The sequence below is a fragment of the Cyprinodon tularosa genome, unplaced genomic scaffold (assembly GCF_016077235.1).
Source record: "Cyprinodon tularosa strain WSP-4 unplaced genomic scaffold, ASM1607723v1 ctg1, whole genome shotgun sequence".
Taxonomy (NCBI): Eukaryota; Metazoa; Chordata; class Actinopteri; order Cyprinodontiformes; family Cyprinodontidae; genus Cyprinodon; species Cyprinodon tularosa.
The window spans coordinates 853,443-879,117 of NW_024037781.1; the positions used below are offsets into that span (position 1 = coordinate 853,443).

The following is a 25,675-nucleotide window of genomic DNA, read 5'->3' on the forward strand; positions in this document are numbered from 1 at the left end:
TATACCTCCCTGCTTCTGTAGAGTTTTTGGTTGATTATAAATAGGTTTTGCTCTCATACCTGTTGTTGTTGACAATTGTTCTCTCTTCTATTAATATGACACTATCAAGCCAATTATTAAAATAAATGATTTGTATCGATATCATGTTGGGTCAATATCAGCAGCATATCCGAAAGGAAAAAGTTTCATCAGGATATATCTAGTCCAATCTACTTAAAGATCAGTATCACAACTAATTTTTGCTATTTTAGTTTTTGGAATATTGTCATTTCATAGGATTCCTTGGAAGGAATGTCAGGAAGGCTTTCAAATATCAAGTCCCATTAAATAGTATTTGAGGAATTACCGCTGTACAGTACTTCTGGGTTATTGTGTAATGTTATTTTTTATGGTCTAAATTTGAATAAACGCTTGAACATATAGGATAACGGTCATTTCAGATTTATGATCAGGACAATGTGCTGCGAAAAACACAACCTATATCTTCCCAATTTATAGGCGCAATGTTTACTAATATTTAAATGCAAGTGGGGAGACCTAAATGGGTCCAAATGTTTTATTTACACACAAAATATTGGCACAAATAAAAAAATAAATCTCTTTCAGGATAAATGTTTTGGACAGAAGATTATGAGGCTAGCCTCATCTAGAAGGAAAAGCATTTGTTACTCAATGCTGGTTTTCTTATCTCATTTTTAGTAAGGTGGTTAATGTAAGATGGGTGTTGCATCAGAGTTTAGATGATCTGATTCAGCCTCTAATCCTCAACTATTGAAAATGCTGCAACAAATGTTGCTCATTCCCCATTAAATCCAACAGTCCCTCCATGTGGTCCACCTAAACCCTCCAATATAACCTCCCCTCCTTTGTTCTTGTAGTTTAAAACAGAAACAGATAGATAAAAGAGGACAGGCCATGCAGTGAGCCTCCAACCAACCTTGTATACTTGTCCATAGGTGCCATTTCCAACTACCTCCACAAGCTCAAATATCCCAGCCGGATCCTGCAGTAGAGAAAAGGGGACAGGGTGGTTAAATATCAAATGTTGCTACGTCTTAAAATTGATAACATTGTCGGGTGAACGCCAGCTGTTGCGCCCTGGTCTCCCCTTCATGCTAAACGCATCTCGAACAAAGGAAAAGCAGACACTGGCAACACCTCGATGAGCCCAACGGCTCGTTTTTAACTCATCTTTAACAGGGGGGAAAAAGCCGAAACACAAACTAAAACCTCCTCATATGTAGGGTTTAAAGACAGGCGGCTTTACAGAGAAACTGGAAATATATATATAAAAAAAATGATAAAGGAAGCAGGGGAAAAAACACTCACCCGCAATGAAGCCAAGTCTATGTCTACCAGACTTTTAGCTGGAGAGTCGTTCGCCATCTTTTCAAATAAAAGCCGGGCTTCCCAGTGACTCTGCTAAATATAGCCGCTTTACCATTTGCGTGTTATATATATATTTTTTATAATTTTTATTTTTGGCAGATAAATAAAATATATGGCGCCGGGTATTCCTCTCAACGGAACCCGCTCTTCGGAACTAAGAGCTCGGCTCCAGCTACTCCATGTTGAGGTGGCAGCGAGCTCCAAGTGCTACTGCTGCTGCTGCTGCCTCGCTCCTGCTGTCCTTCTGGTCAAGCTAATGGTCAACGGACCGCTTCCGGTTGGCCGTTTCAAAATAAAAGCACCAAATTTATCTATAAACAATATAGAACTACTTTATACTGCGATTAAAAACATTTCTAAAGTACGGAAGAGGATTAGGGACACTGGAAAAAAAACAAAAAGAGTTAACTGATTTTTAAATTTTAAATCAGTACAATATGAGAAAAAAGTCAAAATTCTGACTTTAATCTAAGAATTATTACTTTTATCTCAGTATTCTGACTTTTTTCTCAGAATTCCGACTTTAATCTCAGAATTATTACTTTAATCTCAGTATTCTGACTTTTTTTCTCAGAATTCTGACTTCAATTTCAGAATTCTTACTTTAATCTCAGAATTCTGACTTTTTTCCTCAAAATTATGACTTTAAAAGGTCAGAATTCTGAGATTAAAGTCAGAATTCTGAGAAAAAAATTCTGAATTCTGAGATTAAAGTCAGAATTCTGAGAAAGAAAATTCTGAATTCTGAGATTAAAGTCAGAATTCTGGGAAAAAATTCAGAATTTTGAGAAAAAAGGTCAAATTCTGAGATTAAAGTCATAATTCTGACTTTTTTCTCATATTATACTGAAATAAAATTAAAAACTCAGTTAACTTTTTATTTTTTTTTTAAGTGGCCCTAATTCTCTTCCGTATAAAAATCCCCTGGAATTACTAGACTTTTTCTTTTTTTTTCTTTTTTTCTGTGCATCATTCAGTAATTAAAGAAGAATAAATCAAACTTTCAAGAAACAACTTCACAAGAAATATTTTTATTTAATTTTTCGCTTTTTTTTTAAAAAACCCATCACATAAGAAGATTGGAATTAATTTCTTACTTTCAATGTATTCATATAATGCTGCATTTGCTCCAAATTTGCATTTCTCCTAATGCTCCCATGTGTATGTTCTATTTAGTTATTTAATGTCTTATGTTTTTGATTGTGTTCTTTTCAACAAACCACATTTTCCACTTTAATATATGACCTATGTGTCTAATACTGATCATTTATTTGCATCAGATTCTTGGAGATAATTTCTGGTTATGTATTGTCTAGGTTTGCTTGCATTTTATTTTGGGTTAAATTTAGCATTTTACTCAATGAAAAATCATTTTTAGAAGCCTATTTGGGTCAAAAATCAGGACGTTTTTAATTTCAATCTTTAGTGATTTTGGGTTTAATCTTTAACCATTTGTAGTTCCTTTGTAACATTTTATATTCCAATCCTTTATTGTCTTAGACGTGTATCTGCTTAATATGCACTTGTCTTTTATGCTGAAGGTGAAGCTTCTCCAGCTGAGCTTCTCCTCTGTCTGCTCTTCTCTGGCTTCACACTGTTTTATTAGAGAATACCTCAAATACAGGAAGCTGGTTGGCTGCACACAGAGAGATAAGGGCTGGGTCTCTCCTCACTGAGCCTGGATACGCTGATGATAACACTAAATTCCTAACTGAACCGTCAAACCAACATCGGCCCACATAGCGGTGTTTACATAAAAACACCCCTGGAGGTAGACAGGTGAGCCTCTGGCAGACTGGATCCCAGATCACAATACATCCACATGGACATGTGCACAATGAGACCTAAAATGTCCACACTGGTAAGCATGGGTGTGGCAGGTGAACAGGAGGGATGTTGTGTCTGCACAGCAGGAACATATAAATGGGGGTTTGACCTTTTATATTTGGCTGCTTTTACTTATATAATTTACCGAACTGATCATCTTGATAATAAACAGGCAAAAAAATCAATATCTTTGGAGGCTTTTCTGTCGTACTAAGGGCTGTACAATTTCTCTGTGTATTGATCTATTTCATTCATCTCTGCATCATTATGTCAAGTTATTCTGCAGTTGCACACATTGTCATAAATTGTATACGCATCATGCCGTCATGCTCTGAATGCTTTCTAACAAAGCCTTGACAGGAGGCAGGATGTCCGTTAAATATCAAAACAATGTCGAAACAGAGAAAGTTGAAATGTTGCTTGAACAAACTTTACCAAGACATGCAAATAAGAAGACAAGATGAACCAGTCAGGCAGGCTGGAAGAGAGGAGAAGGACAGTGACTAGGCCTTGAACTTGTTCCCTTGTTGTCATGTAAAAAAAAAAAAATTGTCATGAAAATCAAGGACAGCAGCTGACAGATCAAGGAGAAAGCTGTGGGTAGGTTGTGAAGAACTGGAATGCAGAAAGAAAGAGTTTATTAGTATTACACAAAAGAGGAAATACAGCGAAATCAGAGGTGGAGCAGGGCATGGAGCACAACCTTAGCAAGAGACAGGGGAACTGAAGAATCCGGCATTAAAAAAAGGGAGAGAGCAGGAGAAAAATACTGAGGCAAAGGTGGAAGATAAAGGAACCATAAGAGCTAATCAGTAGAAATATGGAACAGCTGAGGCAAAGTGCAAGCAGGGAAGCTGTTGGAGGATCCCTAATTAACGTGGAGGAAGTCCAATAAAAGTACTAACAAATGAAATAAAGGGAATAAACTGTAATACACAGGGAACAGAAGAGGTAAGAAACTTATGAACTAATGCTGAGACCATATATGGGACATAAATAAAGAACAATAAAATGAAACAAAAAAAGCAGAAATAGACATGTACATTGTGACATTTACAGGTTATAATCATGTCCCAAGCTTTAAACAACTCTGAGCTCCTTTTGATCCATCATTTGAGTATGTAAAGAGTAATTCAGAAATACCTACAGCCTAAACACTTCATGTTGTTGAGATATAACGCTGCAAATGAATGCATGGTGGTGGCGGCCTCATGCTTTGGGGATGCTTCTCTTAAAAAGGGAAAGAAAAGCTGGTTGGAGTTAACAGGAAGGCCAGTGGAACTGCAAAGAAGTTCAAAAACATGTTAGGACTGCAAGACTTGAGATTCTTGCAGAGATGTGAAAAAGTACAACCAAGCAAGGGATCTCCAATCTACAATCCTAAGTTTTTTAATGCATCCTAGCTTAAAATACACCCAATTAGACACTAAAAGGCCTCTATAGAACTTGACTACATTTGGAGTAGATTCAGCAATTGAATTCAGGTGTGAACAGCCTAGTCAAAGTCCCAGAAATAAAATTCCAACTAAATCAAGTTGAGAATCTGTAGGAAGAAAAGAACATTAAAAATTCATAGCTGCACAGGCTGACTTATCACAGTGATAAAAAAAAACAGGAAAAGATTTTCACCTTCCCTCCCACAACCTTGCATCTGTCCATCATTTCAAATCTTATAAAAAGCACAGCTTGTGGTTGAAACATGAAAACATATAAAAATATTTAGTATGTATGGGTAGGTTTAAAGGGTATAAAACGAGTATAGGAGTCCAAAACTTCACAGTATTAAAAAACAAAAACAACAACAACAACCCAAGTATGGTTTAGTCTTTGCAGACTATTCTTAACGCCTCCTCATGTGTGGATTTGTGATTACTGCCAACTCATGTCTGACATGTTTGTTTTGCAAACAGCATGGATGACATTTATAAAATCCAAGGTGTAATTGCATCGCCCCATGCAGTAGAATTTAGATCAAGTTTGCACCAAGCTATTCAAGTACGTTAACGCCACCTTGTTGATGTCCTTGATTACTGCAAGCCAGGATATCTTTCAGTGACATTTAAACCCAGTTTATCTCTCTCAGATTATTCCCTCTCAGCTGAAAGTCAGTGTTTATACATTTGTAACTTTCTTTGGTATATGTATCCAAAAATGATCCAAATATGTGATATTAATTAAGTATAAATTGCATCCTCATGGTTGTTTCCACTAAACGTTTGTAAGGTTTGTCTATCTATCCATCCATCCATCCATCCATTTTCTGTCACGCTTATCCCAAGCGGGGTTCAAGGTGAATGAGAAATTAAAGTTTATGAAAGAATAAGCAGAAACAAGCAACGCTCAAGGTGGTAATCAGTTTGATTCTAGACAACCAGAGTCACTGACTCAACAGGGACGCCTGTTTAACATAAACATAAACTGAGGGTACTAACAAAGATGAACTGCATCCAAACCTGATGGGCTAAAGTAAAAATAAAAGATAAAAAGAAAAGTTTGTTGCTGATTAAACAAAAAGGAGACGTTTCCTAAGTCACAATCTTAAAACTAAAACCATTCCCATTGTCAAGCATGGTGGTGGAGGCCTATTCTAGGGGTCCGTTTCCCTTCAAGTGGAGCATTTTAAAAGTGGATAATACGGTAGAGGCAACAGCTTTAAATTTACAGCTCAATGGTTAAAGCTTGGTAACAATCAAGTAAACTGAACACATAACCTAAATTTTCTTGACCCTTATTCTTATAAAAATAGGTAAACATCCAGAGTTAAGACAGAGGCTTATTAATGGCAGCACATAGTGTGATGACGCTTCAGCAACCTGCAAAAGGGACATTATCCAAAAAAATTAAGACAATATCTACTGTGCAGATAAAAGTGAAACCATTTACTGGTCAAATAAAATCTTTTTTTTTGTATATATATACATATATGCATACATATATATATACGAGTGGCGTTCAATAAGTAATCCCCCTGGCCCACTTCCAGATGTTTGATCAAGGTGAAATTTTGCATGTGAATTATTTTAAATCTCTATAGATTAAATAGCAAATTACAGCTCTTAACTAATTGTGGTTTCTGATTTACTGGTGTTAAAACTGAGTCAAGTCTGAGTTTTTCATTTGAAGGGACGCACACAATGGGAGACTTTTGATCAAATGAAAGTAACTTATAGTGATAATGTCCCATAATATGACCTTGTAAAACATTTTGCAAGGTCATATAACGGGCATCATCACCATAAATTACTTTCATTTCATTAAAAGTGGGGTGTGAGTTCTTTCCAATAGAAAAATCGGATCACTGCTCCACACTCAACAGGCTCCATTTCAGACTTTACTCAGTTCAAACACCTGTAAGTCAGAAACCACAAATAGTTCAGAGCTGTAATTTCTTATTTAATCTAAAGAGATTTAAGTAACGTCACATGCAAAATTTCAGCTCGATCAAACATCTGGAAGTGGGTCAGGGGCATTACTTATGATATATATATATATTCAGAATGTATGTCCATACAAAATCTACATCCAATGTACAATATTGCTCTTTTCACCTCACCCACTATCTCCATGTAGCAACACATGTAGTAATATTACATTTAGCATTAACCATATTTTTGAAAGGCCAGAATTAAGAGAAAATGATACAACAAAAATATTGGATTAATTGAAACAAGACAGTAAAGATCAATACTGATCAGTCTCTCAGGTCTAATCTGGTTAGAACGTTCAAAAAGGGACTCCATATCTGGTCAAATTCATTGATTTCCCATGTATCAAATGGACATTGGCTAAATAGCAGGATGACAACAGTTCGTTGATCAAATATGTCTTGTTTGGAGGCTCCATAGATCTCTAGTTTTTAAATATACACTTTTTTCCTGCAGATGATGCCAACAAAACAAAGTATTTTTTGCAGGAATTTAATTTCAAGGACATAACATCTCCAAGTATCCACATCCTTTGGTCACAGTCTAAAGAAAGCCCACAAACTGCTGATTTTATCGTTATTCCAGTAAGTTTGCAAGTGTACATAATTTCATAGCATATGAAGAAGATCCCCTACAGACGCCCTTCAACTCTGGCATTCAGCTTTTTTAACCTATATGGGGGATAATACATGTGGGGAAAAATATTAAAATTAGTTTGCCTGTTTTTTTTAATATTGAGATGGGTTTAGTAATCTGCTCCAGCTGTTGTCATCATAGTTACAGTTTAATTCCAATTCCTATTTCTAATAAACATGATTCAAGCAGTTTCCTCTGGTTTATTAGGAAATATCTCTAATGTTTGGCTCTTAATCCAATGTCTGATCTGCAAATTGTCAAATGAATCTTTGAAAGATAAAAAAAGAACATATTAACATTGATGATTAGTGCATTTAACCTCCTGTCTGAGATTAACAAAAATATTGATCCTCATAAGCAAACAACCCCAAAAATCAGAAACGATCGCCGTGTAAAGAAAAAAAAAGAAAACATTTATGGACAGCAAAAGTATTTTACACATTTTATTTTAACCCAGTGTCTGAAACAACATCCCACAGGGACCCAACAATTCCTCACAACTCAGAAACTCCAAACCTGCAACCCCAAATCACCAAGTTAACACAATAAAGAGAAACATTTAATACAAATGTTTAATTGCAAATAATGTTAACATTTTAGTGTTACATTTCATGTAGAAAAAGGTAGCTTTTAAAACCCAGTGTCAGTTTTTATTCGCAGCAGCATGAAGGTAGTCGGCGATTCCAGCTGTTATGCCGTTTCTGTTGGACAGGACATTCATCTGCCATGGTCGAAGCAAACTACTATAAAAGTGTAAAAAAGGTCATGTTGCTCAATAAGTCATAAAAGCCTTCATTTCTTCCTTCACTTGTTTTCCGCTCACAAGTGCATCTAAAATATCGTAAATCCGTGAGGAATTAGTACCAAAGATTCAGTCGAACTATTGAAATTAACTTCCACAATCATCTAATTTATGGAGATGCACCTTGAGCTTCATCCATAACTTCCTCCAATAGGATACATCTCTGGATCTGGTCATCCAAACAGTGCAATAATATCGCTACATTTACAAGGCTGTACACCTGGATCACAAGTAAAAGGAGACGGGCATGGATATTTAATATAATTCAGTCGTCATTCCATTCACAGCTGATTTAATTTACCATTTTTCTTTGAATTAGCTAATAAAAACCTTTATTCTTCAGCTTCTGTGCCTGTCACATGGTAATATACCTTAACCCATGCCCTATGCTCCAGAAAACATCCCCAAATAAATACATTTATTATCAACATTAGAGTATTTTTAACCAAATCTGCCAAAATTAAAGCAGGAGTTAATTTTTATTTTTAAAGTCTGCAGTTCTTATGGCACACAGGACGCTCTATTGCATCACCATAGCTATTTCTTTTAAAATCAGCGCTATTTCAGTTGAGTAGAAACTCTGGAGCCAGGTAACCAAAAAGCTGAAAGTCGCCTTCGTATCGCGCATAAAGACGCCTGATGTCCCGTTTGCTGATCCCTGAGAAGTAGCGCTCCACCTTGGTTCTGTTGTAGTGCGTGATTCCGGGAGGAATGGCAGGATACGACACAAGCTGCTCGATGCCGGCCTCTCTCAGGATGTACTGCGCGTCGTGCTCCAGAGTCTCGTGGTGCCCGACCACGCTGTATTTTATTTCGCACGGCGCGCACAGCTCCGCGAAGGTCACCCAGTGGATGATGTGCTCCCCGAACTGCCGGTCCATTCGCCGACGGCCCTCTGCGTCTCCAAGGTAACGGACAAAGTCCTCGAAGTGCAGGCCGGAGGCGGCAAGGTCGCTTTCGCGGTGGATTTTGCGATATTTCCGGATGATGGCCGGGGCGATGTCGTGCTTGTACCAAGGCTCGAAGCGGGGGTTCTTCACAAACTTGTCCTTGAATGCAGAAATGAGACGTTCGAAGGGATCTCTGACGATGAAGAACTTAAAGTAAGAGTCTAATCTGTGGAGGCACACATCAAGGAATCAAAGGTTAAACATTGGATCTTCTCCTGACGGATAGTAGATCCCCTAGTTCCATTCTCATCACTCTACAAACGTCCCTCATCTCCTCTAGAGATCTTTTGCTAACTAACCTTTCTGTTATTTCCTGCGGAGAGAACGATGAGAGGCGGGGGAGGCCGTTTTTCTCGTGGTCATGGACAAGGTTTTCTGGGATCTCCTCCACGCTGGGAAAACCTCCTGCAGCAGCAATGACATCCAGAAACATCAACTTTAAACGGGTTTAAACTTAAGCTTTATTCTTTAAAGAAACTCCCAGTAAAACACCAGTACATCCTACCAGTACTCACCATTCAGCACAATAAGGACCTTCTTCCACTGTGTGTTCCCCACTTTAGGCGTCTGGCAGAACAAGATCTTGCGTTTGTCGCAGACGAAGATGCGGTCGAGGACAAACTTGCTGATGGAAACGTGAGTCTGATTCCTCAGGCTGCTGTTCTTACACACGGCTGAAAGATGTCCCAGTCGTCTCTCTGAGACCTCCTGCCAATATGTTCCCGTAGGTGACTCGGAGGGCTGAGACAAAAGAGACCAGGAAAACTAATGCCTCATGATTCCTCGTTATATAGGGATAGAACTTGTAAGGGAATTGACAATGATTAAATTAGTCACCTGATGAGACGGGGGTTGAGTTTGTTTAACTGGGCTCTGCACAGAAGCTGGTTTCACCACCTTTGCATCTCCAACTGTCCAACTTTGGGAAGGCGTCTGTCTGTAACCTGAGAAAAACATAGAATACACAGTTAAACATTTGAGAATTTTGTTTTAACACAAATGACATAATCTAGGTGAAACAAAAAAAGCAAGCCATTAAAAGTGTAAATTTCTTGACTAAGAAAAAAAACCCATCTAAAATCAACCTGATCCTATGTGTCAGCTTGACCGGATATTTAATCGAGAGCCAATAAAAAAATGAATTTCAGCTCACTTACACCCTCTAACATTAAAAAGAACAAACACACCCAGTTCAATTCAGGTGACATGAAGGAAGGAACAATGAAAAGGGATTATGAAGAAAAAGAAACAAAATTAATACACATAAAAACCTAAACCAAAACAAACTATACAACCAAACTAATATTTGCATAAATGCAACCCATAACAATTAAACTAATCTAAAGTCAATCACAAAAACCCCATCAAATTTAACAGAACCCATCATAAACTACCCTCCTGATTATTTCTGTTTGCTGCACCTGGAGCACTTCTCACCTTTTCTGCCACATTCTGCCTTATGAGCCAAACCAGGAAAAGTAACATATACATAAACAGAAACTAAGGAAAAATAATTGACATTTATATTTACACTTTCTTTCCACAGGCAGGATGACCGGTCCTTCTGCTTTACAAGAATGCATTTTCAAATGTCCAAACAAAACTACAATAAAGAACCCTAACAACCCAACTATTTGTTCCAACTTAATACAACAGAACACAAAATCAAACATATTTCATGGGGTAACTGGACTCCAAGTCCCCATTACACTATGTCAGAATGTTACTTCTTTCTAAATCCTTGGCTTACCTTTAAAAAATACAAAGCAATCCCCTTTAGGTCGACTCTAGTGTGTGAGCAGCTGGGTGTATTTGCAAAGCTAGCTTAACGCTAAGGCATAGCATCACATCAGGTGTTTTGACAGATTAAAAATACATTTTTTGTCACGGTGAAAGGACTGTAACCCACATGCATGTTGTTTCTGCATTTACTTCAGATCAGTAGTAGCTCTTACTTCCTGGTCTTAGCCCTGATTCCCTCACATTTTATTTTTTATAAGACAAATATACATTGAATATAAGGTTCCACTATCTGTTCAGAACAGCTTCACCAAGGGTCGACAATCCATACTTATAAATTTGTGACATCTGTACTAGGCCTATTACAGATGAAACATCTGATTTCACATGCATGTATGTTTTTGTATATTGACTTACATTTAAAAAAATGTAAACAAATAAAGATACGTTTTCATGAACAGTTATCTTAGCCCTTATATCAGGCTTTCTCAATTCCAGCCCTCAAGGTCGGCTGTCCTCACCATTTTAGGCGTATCTCTGCTTCTACATCTTAATCAAATGGCTGTAGTGCCTCCTCAGCATTTGATCAAGTTTCTCCAGAGTCCTTTTAATGTCACGGATTATTTGAATCGGGTGTATCAAAGCAGAGAAGTGTCTTAAAGGTGCAAGTGACCAGCCCAAGAGGACCAGAACTGATGAAGCTTGTTATATATCATGCTTGTCAAATTAGGAGGACTACAGCTTTCTGAAAAATGAACTTCAAACAAAAAAAAAAAACTAAAACAAAAGCTACAAAAATGTCAAAGGCTTATACTCTCCCTGCTGAAAAATAAAAACATAAATATATACATTTTAATGCATCACACAAAAGTACAGATTATGTTTTTGTTCAATTCTGTTGCTGAAATTTTGTTGCGTACAGCTCTTATGACATTTCCATTTGTTAAAGTGCAGCAGTGATCAAATGTAAACAGTGAGTGAGAAAAAAAATAATCCCATATCAATGCCTTATTTTTGCACCATGTTTTTTATATGACCAAAGCACCTGATCAGGATGTCCCTATGCTAAATGAACCACGGAAGGAAGCACCCTGCTTCATTTTCAGCACTATTTGGACAGTGCGTTTTATGGCGAGCCGATCACACTTCCACATTGGCTTCAGAGACCTCACTGTTTTGCTGTATTCAAACGGAGCAAGTCAGAGCACCACTAATGGGTTACGCATACATGCTGCTGTTTTTTCAGTGACGCTGCCTGCACTAACATTTTTTATCCAAATCCCTTTTTCAAAAGATACTGTTGTTGTCTCCATGTAGATGGATCTTAAGGAGCAACATATTTACAAAGAAAATACTTAAATCAACAACAAAAATATATTTTGCAAAGCAGGATTAGTGGTAATCCAGAGTAATTTCTGGCATAAATTCCTGCATATCTGTTTTCATTTTCCATTTCAGAAAGCCATTACCCAAATTAAAATTATAACAAATCATTTTTCTAAAAAAGCGCTCAGTAGCAGGGTTGTTTGGACTAATCCAGAATATTTCCTATTAAGCTGAGATCTGCAGAAGGAAGTGCTGGAAATGGCATGTCCTTTTTCCAGGAACAACCTATTGAGCACAAAAACTCTAAACATATCTCCATCAGGAGAGGGTGATTAAATATTTTATCTTTTCAGAAGGAATCTCCTCCTCAAATTTGCTTTAATGCAAGCCGAGTTGGAGAGAAAAAGAGGTAAATCTACTCACAGATTTTGATGCAATTTAATATCAAAACATTTCAAAAAATTTCCAAGAGGCATTGGCCCTCACCTGTTTGTTTTAATATGATGTGCAGGAGGTCAAATAAAAATGGATTATGCTTTCCAATGATTTAAACATTTGTATGATAAATAAATGTAAATAATAATTTGCATCATAGCCATAGTGATCAGTGGTTGCAGCGTGGTGCCAGGCAAACAAAGCGGTGGGTGTGTCTTGGACCATGGATCCCAGAGGGAAAAAAAAGGAAGATGGCTGATGAGAAAAGAGGATTCAAAGAATGGAGCAAATCATTTGCTTTCATTATCAATGCGGAAGGATTGCCTGCATTTTTTGTTTTGCAATGACAGGTTGTTAAATAAATAAAAAGAAAAATCTGGAAAGGGATTTCCAGGGAAAGCAAGTTAAATATGCAGCCCACCACCAAGTTGGGAGTGAGAGAAAAAGTGAGATTGCAGAACTTCTGGATAAATTAGAGGAGTGCCAAGATAGATTTAAGAAGCGGATTGCATCTCCAAACTCCCCTACTGCTGCTAGTTTTGTTGCAAGCATAGAAAACCGTCCACAGATCAAAAAGGTAGTGCTCTGATGCAGGTAGGTATGTGAACTTTCTTCCATTTTTTCCCCCAGATCCTCAAAATATAAACCACACCAAGGAGCAATGGTGACGGAGGATGTAGGCTTTCAAGGGTTGGAGAGTACAGCTCTGATGGATGTCAGTTCCTGATGACTCAATCAGCTCCTCCCAACAGAAACACGTCCACCATGGAAAGATTCCTTTATCGTGTTTCTATCATTTCATCAATGCAACAAAACTTAAAGGGCAGTTAAGCAGCGCGTGGTGAGGGCGCTCACTGCTCGTCCCTCACCTCATGCTGCTATGTGACATTTACTCCAGGATAAACATTTAATCATGAACGCTTATTATATATTTAAGCCCACATAGTTATTTTCTATAGTGGTCTAATACACTTAGAGCCCGTTTTGACATAGCTGGCACATATAAGACTTTTACATTTTTGTGGCTCCAGACAGATTTATTTTATTTATTAGTTTTTAATTAAGTCAAAAACATTTACATGAAAAAATACTCTCAGAGAGGATAGCAAAGGTGTACATGAACAGATAAAGATCAATTACAATAAAAGAAAAACAAAAAAGTTACGACAACTAACAGGGGATTTATCATAGCAAACATTTAAAATCAAACATAGACAGAGCCATAGAAATAATAAAAACAAAGAGGCGAATGCACTTAAAATAGCAGATGTTTGGAGAAATCAAGTCTCAATTTTTTGGCATGTTTGTCTTTAAAAAAAATCTTTTTAAGAGAAGAAAAATATGTTTTAAAGTCATTGATAAACCAGTGAAAGGAAGGTTTAGAATTTCTCCATTCAGCACAATGGATATGATATTTACCCAACAGCAGGAGGACATTAATAGTATAAGAAACAGTCTGGGGAAGATGGTCCATATAAAAAATGACATCATTTAGTGCAAATGGTGGGACATCATTAATTTTTAAAGAATTCAACGGCCATCTTTCAACTCTTTCCAGAAGCTTTGTGTAGTAGGACAGAGGTGAAACATATGTTCAACGGTTTCACTTGAGCAGTTTGGGTTGCTGACCCCTGACCTAAAGTGCTCAAAAGGGAAAGTACTTAGGAGTAACAGAGAGAGGAGAAAGTAGCTCACCTTCATCCGTTTTTAAACTGATGAATTTACTGACGAACATGAGGACGAGGAGGACCCAGCCACAAGCCCCGAGGAGCAGCCATTGGTGCCGCATGATGCCCACATTAGCCCGCGGCCATGGAAGGCGAAAACCCGCACCTGCTCCGATGTTTCTATGCAGCCACAGAAATAACACATATAATTACCCATGTTATATGTATATAAGGAGGTTTCGATGGGATGAATCACTATACAGCAGACAGAGTAGTTCATTTAAATGTTCTCTACTGGCTAGCTGGGTCAGTTAGCAAACCACGCCTGCCTGTCCCCGACGGTTAAGAGGCTTTAATTTATCATTTTAAGATTTATAAATAACCCAAAAATCAGAGAGCCATCTATGCAATTCCGCTTACCGTTAAATTGAATTGATTCACAGCTACATGGAATCAGGACTAAGCGGTTGTCAGCGCTACAGGAGCTGCGTCCACAACATCCTCCTGCAAACAACTGAACACCTCCCCCTAGCGATACCACCGCGTCACTGCATGTTTTAGTTTTTCCCTGTTCTTCTTCTTTTTCTATTATGGCGGATTTAAGGTGCATACCGCCACCTACTGTACATCAGTGTGTAGCAACATTGCCTTACATCAAATTATATATTTTTTGATTCTGTATTCTGTAGATAAATAAATAATGCTTTCCTTAATCTGTGAATATCTTTTATATTTCCTTCATTTCCCAATATTTCTTTAAGATTCCATTATTTGCCTGTCAACCAACATTCTTAATTTCTCCCTTTTATGTTCCTTCACTTTTATCACAATTTTTCCTCCCTATTAAATATAAATTGTCATTTACATTATTATTTCTTCCCTTCTGTTTCTATTAGTAATTATTGCATTTAATAATGATTTCTGTACCTTATATAATTCTCTTCCTTTCTTATCTTCATTCCACCTCTTTTGGCATTTTTCCATTTCTTTACTCTAAACAAGTTATTTACTTTTCCCTTTCCCAAAAGGAATTGTAATGGTTATTGTTCCCTCTAAAGCCCTTTTTGCTAATTTATCTGCCTTTTCATTGCCTTTTACACCCAACATGCCACCCCCATATAATCTATATAGACTCTGTTGGATTTCTAATACTAAATCTTTTCTATCATTTCCTTCTCTCTGAATACTTTCTAAAACTGCTTTGGAAGTTTTTCCCTGTTCCAGATCTATTCAGGCTTTCATGGGGGGAATTCCTGCCATGATCTGTGCGGAAATAAACCATAACATGAACTGGAAGAGATGTGAATAGTGGACAAAAGGCTTTAAAAATATTAACAATCAAGTTCCTTCAGCCTGTCTTGTCAATTTAGGTTAGAAGTCAGTGCCCTGCAGTAAAAGTGACAAAATGTATAGAAACAAACAAAGAAAATGTTTCTTATACAAAATTAGAGCAACAAATACAATTCTTAACAATTTACTTCAGTTAATAGTATGGATTTTCCATAAACTTGTTTTTGAGACCTTTATCTATCGTTAGATTGGAATGGAAAAAGAGTTTCAAAGTGTTATTCTGGGAATCAGGTCCTTAAAAATGACTGTTTGATGCCATTTAAAATAAACTTTTAATTTAATTTACAAAGAACAATGTGCTCTGGTTTGACTTAACTCACATTTATAAGTTCTAGTCAATGTTACCTATTAAACAGGGTTAATAAAGCAACCCCAGTATTGAGTTTACTACTGTTGGAGCTATTTAATCTTTATTTCTTTGTCCATTTGAATTATTAATTTAATTAATTATTAATTCCTACATTTGATATTTTTTGTATTTTTAGAGAGTTTATTAGCAGGTTAATATTTGTTGATTCTATACTAATCAAGAAGTGATGTGGATCAGTCCACTTTCTATAAGTGTAGGGGCCTGGGAAAGGACCAGCAGGCATTTTGGGTTTGGGGTCTATAATCTTTTACCAGACCAAGAGAGGTAGGACAAAGAAAAAGTTTGAACTCTTTCATTGTTGGCTGAAATAGAAAATAAACCACCCAGAACCATCATCAAGGCTGGACATTGAACCTTCTTTTTCCTTGAGTGCCTTAGTAGTGCCTTAAAGGAACTTTAATTGGATGTTTGGCTTGGCAAACAATCACTACTACAACTACCTTTAACTACCTCTACAATATTTTTTACAACCAGTACAAAATCAAGCATGTTTTGAGTGAGACCTCTTCATGCATTCTCTTCTTTTGCCCATGTCAGAATCAGTGAACATGTTTTGGATTTTGTTCATTTGAGAACCATGTCAGACATGTCTGTTATCTGTTACTGGTAAGACTGGTTTGATGCGGAGGTGTGACAGCAATTATTTGATCACAGAAAGGTGTTTATTTATAAACTCTCTGCACACTTGGCAAAAAAAAAAAAAAATCCTTTTCATAATTCTCTCTGACCTGCATAAACCAGTCTTTGAATGACAGGTCATCAAGCACACCATAAACTCCAATGATAAAAATAAGTCACTAAACTGTTTACGTCAAACATTAATATGGAGAAACTCTGCTAACTTTAATGTGCTGAGGTAGAGTGGTATGTTCTTGTTCACTCTTTAGATTAGTCTTGAATTAATGGTGTATTAAGCTTAACTTAATAAGGAACAACTCAAATATTAGGTGCAGACAGTGGGTGTGGCTAGATGCTGCATCATCTTGAGAGGTTGTTCTTGGATTAAATCAGAACCTTTTAATGTTGCTGTACAGCAGGTTCTCAACTGCAACGCATAGTTTTTATAGAACTGATCAAATAAATCAATACTAAATACTATTTGAATATAAGAATGTTAATGGTCTCAAGCTCAATTTGCAGAATATACCAGAACTAAAATAGGTAAATACCATCTCTATTTAATCTAATAATCTGAGTGAGATTAAAATAGTTTCAAGGTATTTGGTTTCTTCAAAACATTTCACCTCAACTGGTATTTATGAAATACTAATTTTCTTCTAGTGAGGCTCAAAATGACTTGTTTCAACATATTAGGGACTTTCACCACAGCATTGTGCATAGAAATAATAGTCTATAAACATAAAATTTGGTCTTGCTGAATAGCCATACTTTTTATAGATTAAATATGTAACAAGATGGACAGAAAAGTCAGAATATATTGAAGGGGTGGAGAAAAATTTACCACCAAGTCAAATTCTGTTCACAACTTTTTCAATTGCCTTTGAGTTCATTCAATTTACTGCCCCATAGAAATCCTGTGAAAATATCCTATGCCTCTCCTATTTGGCTCCAGGTGTGACCCACAGGCAAGAAGTCGGACTGCGCAATCATTTCAACGCTAATGTTTCACTTAACCCTTCTTCAAACTTCACAACCTTGTTTATTAATGCTTCGCAATGATCTTGAGCCTGAAACATACACTGAAGTCTGAACATAAATACTTTTATTCAGTTAAAGATCTTTTCTTATTTGACATGAGAGCTGAATAAACATTGAAGTAATCTGCAAGAATTAAATTTTAGGCCCTATTTTTTTTTTTTTTGCATACAACTGCAAGTACTGAAATAAACAAACTTGCATTTTAAACCAATACCTTTCTGATGCTCCGAGATGCATTACTCAAAACACTTCAACCATTTCCTATGATGAACATTTTTTTTAACGTCACTAAAAAGGTAGACTTAAAATACCCTAAAGTTCTGATATTTGCTTTAATATTTCTTAATTTTATAACCTAGTTTCCTTATAGATCTAACACTTCTGGATAGATTTATCTATAGCTTCATCATTCCAATTCTTATTCAGAATTTTAGGACACTTTAAAAAGAAACACCTGTAATTTTTCACCATATAGATCATGGGAACAAATGAGTTTTGTAAACTTGGGCTTAAAGCTACAGTGTGTAATTTTCAGCGACATCTAACGTCCAGACTGCAGCAACATGAACATCTCCCCCCCACCGCTTCTCCCCCCCAACAGTACGGCGAGCGTTACGGGATAAAATGTCTTCCACGACGTCCGCATCACCTACCTTCTCAAGTAATGAGGTTTGTTTACATAGATAATTTTACAGATAGTATTTCATTAGTCTGTGTAGGGTATAGATTTGATAATAATAAATATACCCGTTATTTTTTCTACATCGTTGTGACGTTTTGGTGAGCTGCTTTGCATGGTGATATAAACAGACGAAGTAATTGTAATCATTAGTTTGACAGCGAGATTGTGTTCGCTGGAAGAATATATATTCTCCGTTTACAGAGTCCAAGTCTTGTTTGTGGCACGGGGGTTACAAGGCGAGGAAGAGGGCAGAGAGGCCGGGGTGGGAGTGCAGCCAGGGCCAGGCGAGAGAGAGGTGCCAGCGGGGGTTGACTAGAGCAGAGGAGAAAAGGCTTGAAGATCTCCAAAGGAGCCGGAGAGAAGTAACCGAGGTATATATCCGTAGCTCGCTAATATGCAGCTTCATATATCTGTCTCTCTCACACTCACACACGCCACTATCAGCTGTGGTAATTTTATGAAGCTGTGGCCTTACCTGTCCAACAGAAAACTGGCAACTTGAGCGTCACTTTGAAAACCTTTTTCCTCCATCAGTGACTTCCATCGTGTAAATGCCGTGCCAATGTTGATCCGTGTTTTTTGCCGTTTCTTGTCACGCTTGCGTTTATTCTCGTCGTGTTTCCGCTTCTTACATGACGGGGGTTCGGTGTCCGCTTCTTTTCGTTGTGATACAGAGTAGGCATGATCCTCCATTCGCCTAATGTTTGGCCAAACAGTTAGCAAAGTCACTCACGCCTGCCGCCTTGCTTCTTCTTCTTTGGTTTCAGGCAGACTAAACGCTTCTCAGGCATAATACTGCCATCTATTGTTCAGTACCGTCTCAGTTCATCTCTCTCAACTTGCCGTAGTTACTTTCGATCGTAATGGGCGATCTCGCAATCGCTAGTTTGTTGCTTCTGCGCTGCCGTAGCGCAAAGATGTCTGCCTCCATGGCTGCGAGACCCATAGATATCCATAATAAATGGATATCTATGGCGAGACCCGCTCCTATGTAATTATAAATAACGAATTCTAAGGCAACGCAAATATGGTTAAAAGGCTGAGCTCATAGGTGATGATAAATAAAATAGTTATGTATAATATATTCTATTTCTGACTTTATATCCCTGTAATTATTACACACTGTAGCTTTAATGCTTTATAATTATTGTCAAATTAATCTTATTTAGATGTTTGTCAAAATGTCCTCCTGTCTGTTAGAATTGGTTCATAAAACATTTCCACAACATACTAAACAAAAAAAGACAATCGAGACAAGAGATTTTCATTTTTTTTTATTTATTCCACAAATTTAGTTTTCATCGACATTGACAGTCTGCAGACCTGTTGGGAGGAAAAAGGAGAAGGAATCAATTATAAGTGATCTTTTTTCTTTAAGCTTGTTTGGATGATGCAGAACCACCGGGCTGCATATTTACCTTTGCACGTGGTGACAGGAACGTATGTGACCAGGGTGTACAGTTTGTTGGGAGAGTCCTCATCCTCGTTACGCTTCCTGGACAGTCGGACGCGCATCCTGTACGGCACGTTCCTGCAAAATACACCAGATTTAAGAAAATCAACTCAAGCCGTTTTAAACATGAGGTTATATTTAGGGCTGTTGGAGCACAAATAACCAGCTCTGATTAGTGGGTGGAGGGCAGCCAATGTGACCAACTATGAATGAGCAACAAAATCATAATGAAAAGCTTTATACAAGGCATCAACAGATCTGATAATATCAGCACTAGTCCTGATATTGAACATTTCAGATGAGGAAAAAGGGAAAATGTGCCAAATCTAAAGACCTGCTCAGTCTATTTCTAGAACACAATAGGCTCTATGCACAGCTCCACTACTTCCTGAATTTAAGGCAGCTCCTTTGTTTCCTGTCTTTCATGATTGGAGTCACTGATTAATCCAGGTGTGTATGACCTAAGTAACTGGCTAGACACACCTGGATTAATCAGTTCGTCCAGTAATGAAAGACAGGAAACAAAGGAGCTGCCTTAAATTCAGGAAGTAGTGGAGCTGTGCATGGAGCCCATTAGGTTGTGTTAAAATCTTACAACACTCATTCATTCCTACACCTGCAACACTAACACAATCAGAGCTCATATATCAGAAAAAATATTGGAATCTGTAGAGAGGGAAATTCAGTTATTGGAATCACAAAGTCAAAAATGTGACTCGATGTGTTGCTATGCACACATTGGACGTATAAAGATGCAGTCAAACTTTTGGTGTTAATTAAAAAAAGGAGACCAGTCTGATGCTCTGCACTTGATGCACAGTGTTACATACATTGTTTTTTTGGGCCTGAGCTACTCAATATATTCATAACAGATTTTTTACAATACAAAAAGACTGAATCCTGGGTTTCGAAAGACCAGCCATTTGGGAAACTTTCCCACCACAGCTGCCTGCGAAGGTTGCTCTATGTCCACAGGCAAAATTTGAACAAATGTAGCTTAAGAATATCCACTACACAAACCATTTCAATCAAAGGGCCAATACGCTTATAAGACATGGACGTATTGGCCTAATTCCAAAGACCATTTTAGGCACCACAGCCTGCTACACTGACGTGCAGGTTATGCCATATATTATGCAGTCCTGGTAGAGTGAAACAAGCTAACTATGTCGGTCTCAAATGAAACATGCAGGCTCACCTGATCCCTTTGCTCCACACTGCCTTGTTGAGGCGAGTGTCAATGCGAACATCAGGAGTTCCCATCTCCTTCATGGCAAACTTGCGGATCTCCTTGATCGCACGGGGGGCTCTCTTTTTGAAGCCACTACAGAGGACATTCAAATAAAACATTAAAGACAACAGAGCATAAACTTCTCAACTACATGAAACCACTTGACTCAATTGAAACAAAGGACCAAACAAAAGCCTTAGCTCAAAAACTTAGCAGTAGTTTTATTTCTCTATTTAAATTGCAGAAATTTGTGGAAGCACCTGTAAAGCTTTGCGTGAAACACCAAATATAAGCCTCAGGTCTTAAGACATCTAGCAAAAAATCTTTCAATGTCTGGGGTCATAAACCCACCTATGATGTAAACATTTAAATATTTTAACATAAACTCTGTAAGCCTGGACTAGATCATGCAACATTAATAACAGAGCAGAAATGGACGAAAACAGTAAAAAGTATTATTAATATAACACATTGTGTTATAAATGTCATTAGGTTCTCTACATAAGTTTAACTTTTAAAAAGGATTCCAAGCCATTGGACTTTACCCAGCACTATATGAAGGTAAATTGGGTTGCAGTGATTATACCAACATTTTAATTAGTATTTAATTAAAAATAAAGTGTAGTTCCAGAGCAAGGGTTGGCCTTATAATATTGTAAACGTTAACAGTAAATTACTCTTTTTGTTGTTGAGGACTGAAATTCATAAGTTGACTTTGATCCAAGCTTACATGTAAAAAAAAAAAAGCACGTGGAAATCAAAACATTTAGAAAAGATACAAGTGTAGTGCAAATATATCCAAATCTGATCAAGAAATAACAGCTATAGCAAAAAGAAAAACCTTAGCGATATTCAGTTATAAACCCACATTTGCAGCTTTATTAATACTGAATTCATCATCACGCTGAAAGAATCTGGAATGAGCAGTTTCCTTTCCAATGTATTTAAAACACGTTTTGCTCCTGCGGCTGTAGTCAGAACTCACATTCCATGGATGCGTTTATGGATGTTGATGGTGTACTCTCTGGTCACCACCTCGTTGATGGCTGAACGCCCCTTCTTTTTCTCTCCTTTCTTGGTTGGGGCCATCTGAGAAACATACAAACGCATTGAAGAAGTTTGACCATTTGGTAGAGGAGCTTATCTCAGTTAAACCCACATTCGATTGCAACGTGCTAAAGTCAACCCTATTTGCAAGACATGGTTATAAACTAAACTTACATGATAAAACAAATAATGTCTACATACGTGTATTAGTTTTCCCCTAAAATAACCAATTAAATTACAAAAACCGTTCCAGGTTCAGATTAGCCATGCTAGTTTATGCTACATCTCCGAGCCGCTGCTACACCATATCGGTTTAACTACCAAAACCAACGTTTAATCATCTTAAAAATACAACGCTAGGCGCGATATCAAACTTATAAACACGGCAGTAGCACAAAATCGTTTATTTTAGGTTTTATAAAGGCAGGATGGCAATGGATTACAGAAAATTTTCAACCCGAGAAAGGTACTCACCTCGGCTCGTAGCTGAGGCGGAAGTCGGAAGGACGGACCAAAAGGAGGGCGGTCCGCTTAAAGGAAATCGGTCCGTTTGAAAAAATAACGTCTTGCAACAAAAGACTATTGTTTGTTCCGCGTTTGTGGTTAAGATAGAACAAATTACTGAATTTTTAACTTTTTGAAAAAAAAAAAAATCTGCATTATTACAAAAAACCGGTTTATAAAGATGGATAGCTTATAGGCAAAAATCTAGCTTTTAGAACTGGGCCTCAATAATAATGACCGGAGCATTGCGGTAGAACTGCAGCAGCACACAGTTTAGATTTATATCTGGACACTAAAATTATTTAAAAATTAAGAATACCAAAAGTATTTAATCGTGTTATTTCTTTAGCTTTTAGTCAAAGTAATTTCAAAATATTTGCCTTTTTAAAAAATAATTTTAAAAAAGCTGTTCACCGGTTTACATAAAAAACTAAAATGACTATTTCAGAAAAAAGCACAGCAATTAATTCAAATCTATTTGACTAAATCCTGATATAAAAGTTGGGATACTCGAGGGGTATGTGGTTGTCATTTTTAGAGTTCTGCCATTTTTTTTGTATAAAAAAATACAATTCCATTTCAGAGAAAGTGTATTATGTGATGTTAATAGCTATTTGATCACATTATTAAAATTTTCTTGTAAATGTTGAGTTTTATTGTTCTTTTCGCATCGAAATAAAACTTTATTTTTGAATTGATTGGCAAATAAACAGAAAGAGAAATTAAATAAATTAACTAATTAATTATCCATCCAGCCATCCATTTTCTGTCACGCTTATCCCAAGTGGGGTCGTGAGGTGAGGTGAGCTGTCTACGGGCGAAAGGCGGTGTCCACCCTTGACAGGTCGCCAGTCCATCACAGGACAAAACACAGACAAACAGGACAAACAACCATTCACAAACACTAAAACTTGAGGAGAAAACAGTTAACCTCACAGTCATGTTTTTGGACTGTGGGAAAGATCCCGGGCCTGGAATCAAACCCAGAAACTTCTTGCAGCCTTTTAAATTAATTAGCATCCGTCCATCCATCTTCTTCCGCTTATCCGGTGTCGGGTCGCGGGGGTAGCAGCTTCAGTAGGGAGGCCCAGACGTCCCTCTCCCCAGCCACTTGGGCCAGCTCATCCGGGGGAATCCCAAGGCACTCCTAGGCCAGCCGAGAAACAGTCCCTCCAGCGTGTCCTGGGTCTCCCCCTGGGCCTCCTACCGGTGGGACGTGCCTGGAGCACCTCCCTGGGGAGGCTTCCAGGAGGCATCCTAACCAGATGCCCAAACCACCTCAACTGGCTCCTCTCAATGTGAAGGGGCAGCGGCTCTACTCTGAGACCTCAATGGATGACTGAGCTCCTCACCCTATCTCTAAGGGAGAGCCCAGACACGCTACGGAGAAAACTCATTTCCGCCGCTTGTATCCGGGATGTCGTTCTTTCGGTCATGACCCAAAGCTCATGACCATAGATGAGGGTAGGAACGTAGATCGACCGGTAAATCAAGAGCTTTGTTTTTAGCTCAGCTCTCTTCACCACAATAGATCGGTACAGGGCATGCCTCACAACAGACGCTGCACCAATCCGCCTATCTAAATAAATTTACCCTAACTAACTAACCCTAAATTAACAAAACATTAAAAAAAGGTTAATTTTGTTAACTAAAATTAAAGAGAAGTTTACCTTTTGTTGATATTTTAAAGTAACAGAGAAGCATGTCTGTCCTATTTTAATGTTGTTTTATTGAAACTATTCATATTACAACTCAAACAATGACACTTTGATGTACATCCTCTTTTAATGTTGTTTTTTTATTTATATTTTGCTTGCTAAGATTTTGGTAATATTTTATTCATTAAATCTGTGATTTCTTGTGTGTTTCTTTAAAGTCATAAGCATTGTCCAAATACCTGAATAAAGAGGAGCTTTATCTAACCCTAATGTAAACAGGTTATTACAGAGCCATAATCTAAAAAAAAACTAAAGTTTGCAACAGATGGAATAAGTTTTGTTTTTCTAAATGAGAAAAATGCAATAAGAGTTTGATTTTTTTTATATGCTACTTTAGTATAATACAATTATTTCAAGTCTTCTTGAAAATCTTAATGTGAAAACAAAATCCTTAATTTCTACATTCAACAGAAAGTTAACTAAAAATTCTAACTTGTTAAGTTATCCCTCCAAACAGTTTAACTGTGAGTGATGCAGTAAAAACCTAACTACATTTTTAAATATGCAATTTATACTTAATCAGTGCTAGAGAACTCTCAGTGAAAATGACTAATTTGTTCCTTAAAAATCAACACCTTAATTTCAGTTTTTAAACATATGCATATAAAAACTCAACACTGGTTCATTTAACTTCCTAGAGTTCTTTCAGCTGGAGGTTACGATTTAATGACAAAGTTTACTGTGGATTTAAAATAGACTACAGGCAGCAGGAAGGATAGGACATATTGTGATAAAAAAAAAAAAAGAAATGGCATAAGAACACATTAAATATGTAGGTAGGAGGCAAAGAAAGGACTCAAGGAAGAAAAGACCGATGGACACAAGACTGGAAGAAGGGTGGACTTATGAAGGCAAGTAATGTGGTGAAACCTAAGAGGCAGAAATGGGAAATCACAAGAAAAAAGGCAGGGGAAGAGTTCAAGACTGAAAGAAAATAAGCTTAAATATAAGAAAGTACTAAAGAATTACAAGAGGAGAGAAGAAAACTCATAGAGACAGAAGGAATGTTGGAAAGGTGGGAGACAAGGAAGGCCAAAAAACAAGACAAAAAAAAAACACTAAAAGGATACAAGTTAGGTGGTGAGAAGGGAAGAGGGGTTGACCAACAAAGAGGATAGATAAGGAAAGAAGGAAATAACACAAAGGAAACAAGGACGGAAAGGATAAGAAAGGGTTAAGAGGAGTAAAAAGACTAAAAAATGAAGAAAAAAAAGAGGGCAAACCACAAAGGAGGACAGATAGAAAGGGACACAAGAAAGGAAATAAAAGGAATCAGATAAAAGGTTGGGCACACTGATTGAATAAAAAGGAACAACTGCAAGGAAACAAGGTCATAGAGAAGAACTGAAGGGAGCTCAGAGCATTTAGTGGTATCCAACTGTCCTCAGAACCACCTACCTAGAACCTTCAGACGCCATCTTTTATCCAACAGCCCTGATCAATGCGACCTCCTCTGCATGTCTT

At 37.3% G+C, this 25,675-nt stretch overlaps 3 protein-coding genes across 12 annotated transcripts in view; all 3 read right to left on the reverse strand.

Moving 5' to 3' along the window:
- Nucleotides 1–1,622, reverse strand: part of LOC119778573 (mitogen-activated protein kinase kinase kinase kinase 4-like) — a 47,848-nt gene extending 46,226 nt beyond the window's left edge. For 5 of the 9 annotated variants that reach the window (XM_038278440.1, XM_038278371.1, XM_038278134.1 and 2 more), the window contains exons 1-2: nt 1,330–1,619; nt 938–1,003 (exon numbers count right to left, since the gene is read on the reverse strand). In XM_038278440.1, the coding sequence (XP_038134368.1) occupies nt 938–1,003; nt 1,330–1,386 (123 nt within the window). In that variant the 5' untranslated portion in view covers nt 1,387–1,619. Of the gene's footprint in view, nt 1–937; nt 1,004–1,329 lie in introns of all 9 variants that reach the window. The other 4 variants (XM_038278287.1, XM_038278061.1, XM_038277917.1 and 1 more) reach the window with 2 other exon arrangements.
- A 6,084-nt stretch (nt 1,623–7,706) lies between these two features.
- On the reverse strand, nt 7,707–18,788 carry chst10 (carbohydrate sulfotransferase 10). Of its 2 annotated transcripts, none has more exons than XM_038278699.1 (6): nt 18,734–18,788; nt 14,226–14,377; nt 9,867–9,973; nt 9,545–9,770; nt 9,329–9,434; nt 7,707–9,195 (listed from the first exon to the last, which is right to left on the reverse strand). In XM_038278699.1, the coding sequence occupies exons 2-6, from the start codon at nt 14,317–14,319 to the stop codon at nt 8,643–8,645; spliced, it is 1,086 nt and encodes a 361-aa protein (XP_038134627.1). In that variant the 5' UTR covers nt 14,320–14,377; nt 18,734–18,788; the 3' UTR covers nt 7,707–8,642. The 2 variants fall into 2 exon arrangements, with proteins under 2 accessions (XP_038134627.1, XP_038134558.1); XM_038278630.1 differs by lacking the exon at nt 18,734–18,788 and adding an exon at nt 14,618–14,759.
- Nucleotides 18,789–19,516: 728 nt separating this feature from the next.
- Nucleotides 19,517–22,556, reverse strand: rpl31 (ribosomal protein L31). Its single transcript, XM_038278812.1, has 5 exons — nt 22,464–22,556; nt 21,928–22,031; nt 20,910–21,035; nt 19,677–19,789; nt 19,517–19,581 (listed from the first exon to the last, which is right to left on the reverse strand). Exons 2-5 carry the CDS (start codon nt 22,029–22,031, stop codon nt 19,550–19,552), a joined length of 375 nt encoding a protein of 124 aa, XP_038134740.1. The 5' UTR covers nt 22,464–22,556; the 3' UTR covers nt 19,517–19,549.
- Between the last annotated feature and the right edge of the window lie 3,119 nt (nt 22,557–25,675).

Coding starts and splice junctions, on each gene's coding strand:
- chst10 (XM_038278699.1), bottom strand. CDS start 14,319: ATGCGGCACCAATGGCTGCTCCTCGGGGCTTGTGGCTGGGTCCTCCTC. Junction 9,974..14,225: donor CAGTTTAAAAACGGATGAAG/GTGAGCTACTTT, acceptor TGTTTTTCTCAG/GTTACAGACAGACGCCTTCC. Junction 9,771..9,866: donor CTCAACCCCCGTCTCATCAG/GTGACTAATTTA, acceptor CTTTTGTCTCAG/CCCTCCGAGTCACCTACGGG.
- rpl31 (XM_038278812.1), bottom strand. CDS start 22,031: ATGGCCCCAACCAAGAAAGGAGAGAAAAAGAAGGGGCGTTCAGCCATC. Junction 19,790..20,909: donor GTGTGGAGCAAAGGGATCAG/GTGAGCCTGCAT, acceptor TGTATTTTGCAG/GAACGTGCCGTACAGGATGC. Junction 19,582..19,676: donor TCCTGTCACCACGTGCAAAG/GTAAATATGCAG, acceptor TCCTCCCAACAG/GTCTGCAGACTGTCAATGTC.